A 12,984-nucleotide genomic window follows, 5' to 3' on the forward strand; every position below is an offset into this window, starting at 1 on the left:
GCGCACACACACACGCACACACACACACACACACACAAACACACAGACATTTTCACCTGGAGATTTTCTTGAATATGAATCTTTTGTTGATCAGGCTAATAACATTGATCTTTGCTTGGCACGACGGGTCTCCTCGGTGTCTTTGCTCTGTAATGTTTGACAGCTAAAAGGAATGTCCCCATGCCCTGCCTTGAGACAGCTTCACGAGCGTACAAACACTTAATTGGCATCAAATGCCATCAGCAAGAAAAACAGATGAAGAAGGGCAGAGGAGGAGGAGGCACAAAATATGCTAGAAAGGGAGTAGGAGAGGACAAGCAAGAGAAGCAGGGGAGAGGCATGCGGGGGAGGAAGGACGTTGAATAACATGAGAGAAAATTAGGGTGAGAAAGAGGCAATGACCACAGGAGGTGAAGAAGCAGCGTAGTCATGTAGAGAAGAAAAGAGCACATGCAACAAGGAAGGAAAACGACCAGAAAAATCATCGACCCCCAGCACCAGTCTTCCTGAACACCTCTAGGTGGTCCTTACAAACTGTTAACTAATTACCACAGTCTAATTTTGAATCCCACTGATTACATTGCAAGAAGGTTCCCAAAGTCTCAACTCAAAAGAGTCTAGATTAAAAAAGGGACACTGCATCTGTTGAACACAACCATTGCCTTTTTTGCCAAATCCTGTTTACAGTGGAAGTAAGATAGACCAGCTACTGTCCCAGTGGCATTTCACTGCCATTTAGCCCAAAGAGGCCACTCATCTACAGGTAATTAAGTCCAATTATGAGGCTGTTATCTGCCTTTCTCAAAACCTCACTGCACATTAAGATTGCCCCATTAACAGTGCTGGTGTGTGCTATTTGCATTAATCACTGAGGAGGAGAAGCAGTCCTGAATGCTTCAGGTGCATTGTTTTGTTTGACATTTGATGCAGATATGCAGGGTTATTCAGGTGAGAAGAGTGTGGAAGATTAATGATGTGGCTGCAAAATTGCATCAGGAATTAAAAACTCAACCACAGTCTGCTAATTTATAGGTAGAAAGATTGGTCTGCAGGGATTTATTAAAAAGGGTTTGACATTTTGACATTTATTCAGGTTTTAATTTAGTGGTGGATGAGCAGATACATACCACTCTGTGTTTAAAAACCCTTGTCAGTCAAATCCGATCAAATTGCACTAACATCCCAATGAAGCAGATTAACTCTTAAATAATACACTGATTGTTTTTTATTTATAAATATTTGTCATAGTGAAACCCTTTAACCTGCAATAAGTTGGCCATTGGGAGGCAGCAGAAACAAGCTGTAAACCAAGTGGCAACCTCTGAGGCTGAAAAATCAAGCCATTGCTTAAGTGCCGAAACCCGCAGTTCATTGAATGGCCACTGGAGGCTGTATTCAAAAGGCAGTCAGTCCCCATAGACTCCCATGTTAAAACGGCCAACTTGACATCAGAAATAAACATACAGCCTGGTATGGAAAACAGTTTTGGTCTCTATAGCTAATTTCCCCTTCCATGACAACTGTACAGGGGCCGAAGTTTTATATAACTTGCCCGTTTAAGTTATATTGAGACTAAAATTTACATTAAGGGGTGTGGCCACTTTGAGTGACAGACGGTGTCTGGCCGCTGGCTGTTTAACGGGCTCCACTCACGCTCCACCTCTTTGCTCATTTTTGGCTTAGACTTAGCATGCGAAGTGGAAAACTACCAATATGGCAACAGCCAGACTTGAGCTTCAAAGCCACTCGTCAGAAAACCAATGGGTGACATCACAGTGGTTTGTCCAGTTTTTATATTAGTCAATGCTGTAAACACAAAACTGAATAATTAACTTCTTAGTTAATATGACCTGCTAGCAAACAACCTGTTTACACATAAAATACACACAGAGCAACATTAGCATTTATTTGGAGTTGTTCCTGGCCGAGCGTACAGTAGAGGGTGGATACCCCAACCGAACCCATTGGTACCCATTGGTACCCAAGGGTTTGAGTTTGGGTTGAGAGCATAGGTCAAACAATAGGCGTAACTGCATGTGTAAATATTTTGAAGTATAAAATGGATGACATGAATCCATGCTTTTTCTTTAGTCTAATTTAAAGTGGGATTAAATACTAAAATGTTAAGCTTCTATGTTGCTTCCAGTAAGTTTGTGACAATACTATCCACAAATGCACGAGAGCCACAAACTGCACAAACTGAACTGTGTCGGGTTCAGTTTGAGTTCAGACATGAAATGTGAGGCCCAGTTCATACTGTAGTGAACAGAATTCACTCTCATTTTTGCTCTATTTTGTTTGAAACCAGAAGCTTTTTAGCTGCAAAATGATTCACTATGCTCAACATCTAGTTGGTAACTTTGTCTAATGGTTGGTGCCGAGCAGGACTAGAGTTGATTTTTAGAGCCCCTTGGATGAACTCAGCTGCCTCTTCTGTTTGGAAATAAGGTCAGAGTGAATCCAAACAGTGCAGTTGCAGGCCAACAGACCAAACTGCTGAGCTGTTGAGTTGGATGACTTTTAAATTACAAACATACAAAATGTTGTAAATACTTTAAGATTTGGGGCCAGGTTTTCAGAGGCTGTAAGTGAGAAGTTTGAGCCAGGACGTCATTATATTAGTGTAATCTTAGCATAACAGCACTTCTTAAACCGAAATTACAACATTATGTCTCATTTGTTTTATCCATATAGAAATGTAAAACAAAGTTTGTGGATTTGGGGGGAGTAACAGTTAAACAGCGCCTTATCTGTTCGCTGTTCTTCATGGTCTCCTGTGCTGGCCTGTTTAGTCTTTATGTTAAGATAATTGCCTCCAGATTAAACACACAAGCATAAGTGTTATCACTCTTCTTATCAAGCTGTCAGCTATAAAAAGAAAAGCATTTCTCAAATTCCTTTAATTCATGATTTTAACAGTTTGACAAGGATTTTGAATTCCTTCAGTATCTTCAGTGTGAGGAGTTGCTCAGATGCAACTGATTAGAAGTACAGATCTCACTACAAACCATATCTCATGAAGTTATTCTTCAAATAGGTCCTCCCTTTCTGAGACACCTTCAGCTCACATTTTTATATTAGAGGCAGTAAACAAGCTAATTTGAGTGGAATACAAGCAGAGCTATCTAGTCCAGAGGTAATGATTCAAGCTTTTTAGCCCCGAGAAGCCAGGATACATCACAAGACTCAAATTTTATTTCTAGCTAAGCACTCCATTAAAAGCAACCTTAAAACTCACTAACAAGCCACACAGATGAACTTAAATCATAGTTCTCTAAGAGATGATGCTCACTCTCCGTTCTTCATTAATCTGCGTGAGCGTTCATCTCATTTAGCGGCGAGCTGTTTTTGGTTTGCCTGAGGCTTTTGCTTAGGTGAGATCATGTGAACAAAAAATTCATAAGTCAAGTCCTGTTACTATATTGCTGAAGCAGTTGCTAAGATACTAGGGCACTTGATGAATTGACTCATTACTTGAAGAAACAGTTTTGTGAGTGTGACTCAGGTTTATTGCTTCTCTTGCAGAAACAAAAATTCATGATTAGCACTGTCAAAAGCATTTTTAAGGTGAGGCTGCTTTATGTAAGAGTGTATTTACAAAGGGAAGCTCATAATTAAATCAACTGTGATTGGTTGACATTTACAAAAACTGTCTGGTGATATCTCGTAAGGTACTCATTTTGAAATGGGCAGTCCAAAATGGCACCCTGTGTTTCAGGTATTAAACACCTTTAGAGCCGCTCAAAAGTAATCGTATTTCTGTTGCCTCCTACACAATTTCAGCCTCAGTGATATGAAATCTTTGGTGGCCGTTGATTGGTTTCAGTCAGTCAAGTGGCATCAGATGAACTCCTACTTTTCAGAGTGGCCTGTTGTGATTTTATTACTGCTAATAACGTAGGCTTGATTTAGCACCCCCCTAATCTTTTCCTGCATTTGGGGATGAGCACTCTGCGAGGTCCACTCATCCTTTCTGTGTCTGGATATCCTTCTGAAGGGGTTTTTAGGGTTGAGATCTGGGCCTCTTAAGGTAAATTCAGGGACAAGTGAGTGTGTGGTCCTCAGGCAGCTACACTGATAATAGAGTGGCAGCGACAGCTTGACCTGAGACACGCTACTCAGGTGTGAATTACTGTCAACAGGGTGCATATGTTCTTGAAACTAATCGATCCTTGAAAATGTGATCTATGTTTCTGGAGCATTATTCAGTGTTAAAAATTACTAATAATATCTTTTTACAGAACGATAATATGTGCAAGAGAAAGATAACCGTGTGCCATGCAGTGCTGGAAAAGCAGCAGATTCCATGACAACCAAAACCAGCACCAGGTTTACTGATAAGAGAACAATCTAAGCAGTGACATCATTTGGTGTCTTGTTTTGCACAACAATTAACATACAGCAGCCTCTGACATACACTGATCAGCCATAACATTATGACCACCTGTCTAACAATGTGTATATAAGGAGTCAATGTGGCAGCTGGTCGACACTCGTCTCACTCTGCAACTCACTGTGCATCTGCTGTGAATCCGTCTGCTACTGTAGTTCTACTGTCAGGAAGAACACAAATGTGTCTACCATTTAGCGATAAAATACTGGTGGTGGTGAGGACAAGTTAGAGATAATTCTTTTAGACCAAATTCAACAGCCTCCCCACTCTAGGTGTGATATCTTCACTATAGCCTCTGAATGTTTCTCCTCATAGAGACCAATGTACAGTATTTCTCATTTTCAGCCATTTTAACAAAGATTCAAACAAAATAGAATCTTTAAGAAAGGATTAATAAAATGTAAAAGTTCAGTCTACATTAGCTTAACTAGGGATGGGCATTTCAACCTCAAATACTATTCAATATTCGCTCAGAACTATTTGACAGTTATTTGCCATTGTAAATTCTCATTTGAATAGTGATATACTCAGTGTTCTGAGATGGGAGTCTCCTTGAGTAGTCCATTTATCATTGCACAGTCACTGGTGAACCCCAGAACCAGAGACACTGTGCTTTTTTTCATGCATTCTCTTCCCTTGTCAGAACCTTCATTACCCCAGCTCGACCACTAGTTCAGTCAGAGATTGGGATGTGTTATGCTGCAGTAGTAGTATGTTCACACGCATGGATACAAAGTAGTTGGCAGTATCTGTCTTCTCATGAATCTGTATTTCTTGGGGTGTGTTATGTACAAAGATGAGCCTTTCTCAACCTTCCCCCGTTGTGTAGCTGGGTGCTTATTAAATCTTTTGAGCTCAGCGGGGGGCACAGGGCTGTAAAGCTAGGTCTCATTCACAATGAATAGCTGCAGTCACTGGCAATTTAGCAGATTTAACAGCCTAAAGTATCACTGTGTTTCTATAAGGCATTCTCTTTAGCTTGTGTTTGCCTTTATGGGTATTCGGATAAAGTCAACTGAAGCTGTAACACCACAGGGCTCATTTTACTCTATTAAACATACAATAAATTTTAACCATTGCTTTAAGGCTTTTGTGAAAATTAGCCCTAGAGAACACACACAGCTATATTTATTTTCAGCTGAATTAGCAACTGCAACAACTTCTCAGCTGCTGGATGTTAATGGAATGACTGTTTTTGTTAAAAATATTTTGCTTTGTTTGATTAGCACTAAACATGACCTGTGGTGTAGGAACATCTGCAGAATCTCAGCACTGGGTGTCTTTTTGGGCTCTTCAACCATTTTAAGAATCTCCAGTTAAGATGAACAAAAAATATTAAAGAAGAGAACATATAGTCATGGCCAAAACACTTCTTTCATTTCTTTCAGGTAACGCACCACTTCTCCCAGAAAATTGTTACAATCACAAATTCTTTGCATTGGAACAACACAAAAAGCAGAGAAACAAAAGGCAAATCTGATACGATCCACACAGAATTCCAGAAATGGACTGGACAGAATCATTGACACACTCAACCTAATATTTGGCAGCACATGCTTTAGACAAAATGACTGAAATCAGTCACTTCCTGTAACCATCTGAGTTTCTTCCACCTCTCTACTGGAATTTTGGACCACTCTTCTTTTTCCAACTTCTCCGGGTCTCTCAGATTTGAAAGGTTCCTTCTCCCAGCTTCTGAGATGTCTTCACAGGTACTCTATGGGATTTAGATCTGGACTCATTGCTGGCCACTTCAGAACTCTCCAGCTCATTGTCTGTAACCATCTCTGGTGCTTTCTGAAGTCTGCTTTGGGTCATTGTCCTGCTGTAAGACTCATGACCTCTGACCAGCTTTCTGACACTGGGCCCTACAGCTGGCCTCAGAATTCATTGGTAGTCTTCAGATTTCATACTGCCATTCACACAGTCAAGACATCCAGAGCCTGAAGCAGCAAAGCAACCCCAACACATCAGTGAACCTCCACTGTGTTTGACTGTAAGGACCGCGTTCTTTTCTCTAAAGGCCTCATTTCATTTTCTGAAAACAGCAGAATGATTTGCTCGACCAAAAGGCTCTATTTTAGTTTCGCGTGTCCACAGGACATTCTCCCGAAAGAACTGTGGCTTCCTCAAGTCAGTTTTGGCAAACTCCAGTCTGGCTTTTTTATGTTTCTGTGCCAGCAGTGGGTCCCCCGGGTCTTCTACCATAGCTTCCTTGGCATTCAGATGGTGACTGATAGGGCGAGCTGACACTGTTGCACCTTGTGCCTGCAGGTCAATTTGAATTTGTCTGGAAGTTGATCAAGGTTCTTTATCCACCATTCGAACAATCCTTCATTGAAATCTGTCGTCTATTCTTCTCTCTCACCCACGTCCAGGGAGATTAGCTACAGCTCCATGGGCTGTAAACCTCTTGACAGTGTTACTCACAGAGGACACATGAACAGCCAGATCTCTGGAGATGGACTTGGAGCCTTGAGATCGTCCATGCTTTCCACTATTGTAGTTCTGAAATCCTCAGACAATTCCTTGCTCTTCTTTCTTTTCTCCATTCTCAGTGTTGAGTCAAACTTTGTGTATTTTACCTGGTTGTAAGTGTGATCTCTATATTGCCAGCACTTGTTGACTGCTACAGGTGAGTTTCATTGCAAATTACAGGAGCAACACATACTTGAAATACAACTATTTCTGATGATTTTAAAGGTGTCAATAATTCTATCCAGTCTGTGCGTTTCGTGTGGATCGTATCAGATTTGGCTTTTGTTTCTCTGCTTTTTTGTGTTGTTCCAATAGGACAGGTGTTGTGTTTTCTGACAGAAATGCCAATATTTTTAGCCAATGACTGTCCATTCCTGCATCTTATGTCCCTTGTGCTTTTGCAGCCGGCTCTTCACACAACTTGTCGTTCCTTGCAGCTTCTTAATCATAACATTACTGAAGAGGCTGCAGGCTCTTTTTTCCCCCATCAAGCTTTGCAGTTCCACTGGGGCCTTTTATAAGAGATTTTACACGGTTTATTTGCCATTGCTGGTATTGATATTGTTTGAAGTTTGTTTTTGATGCTTATAGTTCCTTAGAGACTGTCACAGGACAGAAGAATAATGACCGTAAAGAAGGGATTGTTGACAGAAAGTCATATTAATAGTGGCTTGGCAGTCAATAGCAGACTATGGGGTCAGTTTTGGCCAGAGTCTGTCATGCATGAGATACTACATATGCTGAGATGAACCCAGGATCAGTTCTACCATGTTTTGTTTTGCTGAACAGCCTTTTTGGCTATGCATATCTGCAGATGGAAAGAAAGTAGAATATTGCAGACTGTCAGCTGTGTCTCTGCCAGATCAATAAACACATTCTTTTATTTGTTTCTTTCTGAAGAACAACTTGAGGAGGATAAATTGCACAGTAACGGAGGTAAAGTATTGTCATCTGAGCTCAAAAACACTAAATATGGCTGTTCACCTTCACCTTTTTTGCCTCAGTTCTCTCTTTCTCATTAAACTGAAAGTTTACTTTCAGAAGAACTTTTTTGTGTTTTACGCGGCTTTGCCCTGCTTTGCTTTTGTGCACTCTTCCATTTCTCTCATTCTCCTCCTCCCTCCATTCATGCTAATCTGCTCCACATTGGCATATTTGAACACCACTGCACCACTATGTTCATATCAGATAAAAGCGAAGTTAATTTTCATTATCCAAATTGAGCACATTTGCTGGTCGTAAATGTCCGCCTGCTGCCAGGCTTATTCTTACTGCTGCAATCAAGAGGTTGAGCTAATGAATGTTTTACTGTAGTATTAAGTGCATGGCAAGAACCAATTTAGTTTAACTTGGTACACCATATTACACACAAATGGTCACCAAAATTGCAACAAAACATATCTTCTCACTCAGACAAGTGGTGTATAGACGCGTAGATAGTTTTAGTTTTATGTTGGTTTAATGTCTGACTGTGATCCTACAAAGTAAATTCTGTTTTATTCCACTATAGTGGGGTGAAGGCAGAAGGCTTACAGACATTAACCCATGTACATGACTAAACACCACTATGCGTAAATAAGAAAATATGTTTTCTTTGTAATTTGTGTGAACTCGCTTTAATATGCTTTTTGTGCTGTATGGTACGGCTGGGGGTTGTATTAGCATTAAAACCACCTTTGTCCCTACCCTCTTCCAACAGGAAGCCAGGCGAAGCAGAACTGGTCCATTCAGTGGCCCACTTCTGAATCGGGCAAAGAAAACACTCCAGTGTGCCAGCCAGAGGCCAGTCAGTGGATCCGGTTCCAGCTCTCCCAAAGCCCCAAAGTCCAGTCCAAGTATAACCAGCACATGTGCCACAGTCCCCAGGCCCTGGCCCCCCCTTTGTATGCAGATCGACTCACCGTTGACAGCCCTGCCACAGGGCTCTTTCCTCAACTGGACTCTGGTCACCGCTCCCTGCCCCCTTCACCCCGTCAGAGGCATTTTGGCCACACACCTCCTCGGACTCCCTTGGTGGTCAACACCATGACCCCACCTGGTACTCCTCCCATGTGGCGAAGGAACAAAGTAAAGGCACCAGGAACACCACCTCCACCAAGCCGCAAGCTCATCCATCTGCTGCCGGGCTTCACCGCACTGCACCGCAGCAAATCCCACGAGTTCCAGCTGGGGAACCGCTTGGATGACATGCAGACACCAAAGTAAGTCTTTGAGCCCTCTGACTAGCATAAAAATAAAGAATTGAAATCTGCTGTCACTCCTAAATTGATGGGCAGGCCTTTGATAAGGGAAGGATAACTAGACAACAACAAAATATTTTCTGGTATCGTTAAAGATGCATTAACCAACAAATTTTTGACATTATCTAATAAATCTAGTGAAAATGGGACAGGGTGTCGTGTCTCTCAGCTGTTCTGCCACACTCTGTTACTTACAGTCCTGCCTGTTGTTATTCCAGCCTCTCTACCCTGTAAATATGGTCTGTAAATTAGCCACACCTGCCACCTGGTGAAGGTTACAAGAACTGGTTTTCGAACCGTGAATAATCATTTCAGACAGCCAGTCATGGTGGACCGCTTGTCAGCTGAAAGTCTGAAACAGTGGCTGTCAGACCCGAGAGGTCCGTTCTTTTGGAAAGAGAGAGTGGGAAAACAAAAGTTTGGCTTTGGACATGGAGACGGCTAAAAGCAAAGGACTCGGGTATAATTCAGATGTGGCGTTCTTCCTTCTGGATGTGTTACCATCTAAAGCTAACGTGTTTTGTTTTAATAATAATAGTGATCTAGCATGGTCATGATTTTACCTTTGTGTTGAATTAATATGATTTTAATTTGAGCTTTGTCTTATATTATTAGAAATCAAACAATTTTACTGGATTCCCAAATTTACTCGTTAGTCAGCTTGAAACTGGAGGCTGCAGTTTGTAGAGTTTGTTGCAACCAAGCATCTGTAGTTCACGTAGTTGCTAGGAAACAAGAAGTGATAGGAGTAGCTGTAAAAATTGTTTACACCTGTAGTGTTTATAAAAGGGCCAATATTTTTTCATTATGATTAGATGACAAATGCACAAAAGGATTATTCTCATTCCTAGCACAAATTTATTATGCAGGTTAATTAAGCTCAGATTTACATAGAAAAACCGTATTATTCAGTTTGACCCTACATACTGTAGGAAAAAGTTGTGCATGTAAGAGAATTATGCAATTGATGACAAATGAGGCCCTGTTTTCTGTAGAATCGTGTTTTGTATTAATTTTTTAGTGTAGATCAGCTCTGTGCAGTCACATAAGCACTTGCTGTACTTCAGTAAAGTGCTTGCCTAAATACACTCACTTTCCACCACTGGGTGTTATGAGATGCCTTATTGGTTTCAGCAGACAAATAATTTGCTCTCTGTCAATAATGTTTGCTCTGTTGCATCAGCACATGATCATATGTTATGAGTAGCTTCTCTCTAATGTTATCTCCAATACATGTCACTTGAGAGCATTGTGTTAAATGAAGCTTTAATACCTTTATTGACCATTCAACTGGCTAGACAGTCTTAAAAAGTCTAATTTTGCCTTTAAAGTATTGGGTGCTTAAAGATAGCTGACATTGTTGTAATTCAGGATTGAGGATACACAGTTTCTATTGCACAAATTAGTTTCATTGTCAATATTATTTTTTTTATAAAGTTGCCTAAAAACAATATTCGAAGTTAGCACTGGCCAGTCAGCTTCAGCAAATGGCCTGTCTGAGGCAAACACCCAGAGATTTCAGTCCTCACTCTCTCTAATCTGTACAAGGTTTCACACTGTAAGCAGCCCAGAGAGGAAGTTAGTGCCCTGCTTTTCCTTTCAGCTGTTGTACTAGTACATAATCACCTACCAGAGCCCAGTGAGATAAATTCTAGGAGAATATTATTGCCCGTAAAGAATCGATGGCCTGTCAGTAAAGGTAAGGGGCCTTGAGCTGAGTTCCTGACCGGCCACGTCTGTGTCTGGTGCTATGCTGATCGGATTTGGCCACAAACAGGGTCCACCTCTGCTGGGTAATCAGGAACCAGAGTCTGCCTCAGGAGAGCTTTACTCATTTTGGTAATGCCATTAGACGACAGTGGCCCATCACTGCTTCACATGGTAAGTTAATACTTGGGAGTTGTCTTTTGCTTTTATGATGGCCATCTGGGTTATATTCAGTGTGTGCTTGGTTGCAGACAGCGCTACATACATGTCTGTCAGTGTGTGTGTGTGTGTGCAAGATAGAGTAAAACTGTGTGTTGTCCTGTGTGCGTGTGTGTGTGTGTTGGTGTGCGTGCGGGGGGGGGGGGTATCTGCACAGCGAGTGAGGGATCATAGCTGAATTTGCTCAAACGGCATTAGAGAATTGATTACCGGTCCCTGAGCACTGATAGACTGCAGGCTGTGAGTTGAGCCCCTCTAATAAAGTAAATGGGCTGTGTATGCCTGGAAATGTTGCAACTCATTGAGACGGCAGATCTGTTGGCTTCTCTGATAGCCAAGTACCTCTCATAATACATCATAATTGGTGGGAGGATGGTGCTGGCAAGCATCATGTCAGTGGTTCACTTCTGGCATGAGGCACTTGTGCTTGTTTCTTATCTGTAGAGCAAGCAAAAGTATGTGCTTCATTGAAAAGCTGGTGTCTGTGTTTTGATCCAAGTTAGAGGCCTGAAAGTTTATACTAAACTACATTTTCTTAAGTCATATATTAACTATTCAAAACCAACTTAGAAACATTTCACCAGAAGCAAACCAGGCCTGAACAAAAATCTATAATATCACACATAAGGCTGTTTCACATTTTAATGGCTAATTTTCTGTTCCTTCCATTATGTTATAGATGAAAAAGGGGCAACTACCTATATTTCCCCTTATCATCAACCTCAGGATCTTAATACGTCCACAGTGCTCTTTAGCTCCTCATTGTCTCTGGCATAATTGCCTGGCGCTGCGGCCGGGACACAATAACCAGGGATTACCCTCTGACCCAAGAGACATTTTTCTCTCTTTATTTTAATGAGATATGGCCTAAAATCTCATTATCACTGCATAGTACAACACAAAGAATATGAAGCTGAGTGGGCAGAAATGCTCGGCATGCTCTGCTAAAGGAAACCTGAGGTTTGGATTCGACACTAATAGATAAGTGACATTTCATTTTATAACTTGTAGTAATTGTTCACTCTCCTTTTGCCATGAAAACATTCAAGTATTTCTATTAACTTCAGAGATAAAGGTGGCTTAATTGCAGCCACCTAATACATGATGCTTATACATGAACATGAATACTAAGTTGATTGCATAAGCTTTGTTAGGGGCAGCACTGTGGCACGGTGGTTAGCGCTGTTGCCTTATAGCAAGAAGGTTTGGGGTTTGTGACCTTTCTGTGCAGAGTTTGCATGTTCTCTGTGTGCTTGCATGAGTTCTCTCTGGGTGCTCCGGCACACAGTCCAAAGACATGCATATATACCATATATCAATTTGGGTTGTGTCAGGAAAGGCATCTGGCGTAAAACACGTGCCAAATGTATTCATGCGAATGGTTGATTCGCTGTGGCGACCCCTAACGGGAACAGCCGAAAGTGGTAGTAGTAATTGCATAAGCCTTGTTAGAGCATTTTCTCTTTTCAGTTTGTTCTCGTCACTGCAGTGGGAAAAGTGGAGAAATGCTGCTGGTAATTGAAAATCTAAGAAAGTTGGATTTTCATACATGATTGATATTCATGTTTTTGATGAATACATTGTGCTTTGTGTCTAAAATTGACATTAAAGGCTCTCAGGGCATCTTTAATGGCTTTTCTAATCCCCAACAGCCACAGTTTTAATGTTTATTCATCCTCAGCTGCACAAGCTATGTTTCAAGGATGTTTCTTCAGCTGTTGTCTGAAAATTGTTACCAGTTGCTTTTATTGTAAAAACTCTGCAAATACGCTGGTCTGCCTGTCTGGGCTCTCATCTTCTGCTATATAGCTGTGTGCTTATTGTTCTAATGTGTTTGTCTGTGTGGAAAAATGTTCTTTCTTTCAGCTTGCTGTGAAGCACAGCCTGGCTTCTCTCTTACCTTAGAAATAATGAGCACTTTAGCTCCTTAGCGATGTATGAATCCAA

The 12,984-nt window shown here is 41.2% G+C and overlaps 1 protein-coding gene across 4 annotated transcripts in view; it reads left to right on the forward strand.

The window, feature by feature from the left end:
- ksr2 (kinase suppressor of ras 2) overlaps positions 1-12,984 on the forward strand; it is a 102,355-nt gene that overhangs the window by 19,553 nt on the left and 69,818 nt on the right. For 3 of the 4 annotated variants that reach the window (XM_020598245.1, XM_020598244.1, XM_020598246.1), the window contains exons 4-5: positions 7,772-7,807; positions 8,571-9,072. In XM_020598245.1, coding sequence (XP_020453901.1) covers positions 7,772-7,807; positions 8,571-9,072 — 538 coding nt within the window. The remainder of the gene's footprint in view (positions 1-7,771; positions 7,808-8,570; positions 9,073-12,984) is intronic. The other variant, XM_020598247.1, reaches the window with a different exon arrangement.

Source organism: Monopterus albus, unplaced genomic scaffold (genome assembly GCF_001952655.1).
Source record: "Monopterus albus unplaced genomic scaffold, M_albus_1.0 scaffold37.1, whole genome shotgun sequence".
In the NCBI taxonomy this organism is placed as follows: Eukaryota; Metazoa; Chordata; class Actinopteri; order Synbranchiformes; family Synbranchidae; genus Monopterus; species Monopterus albus.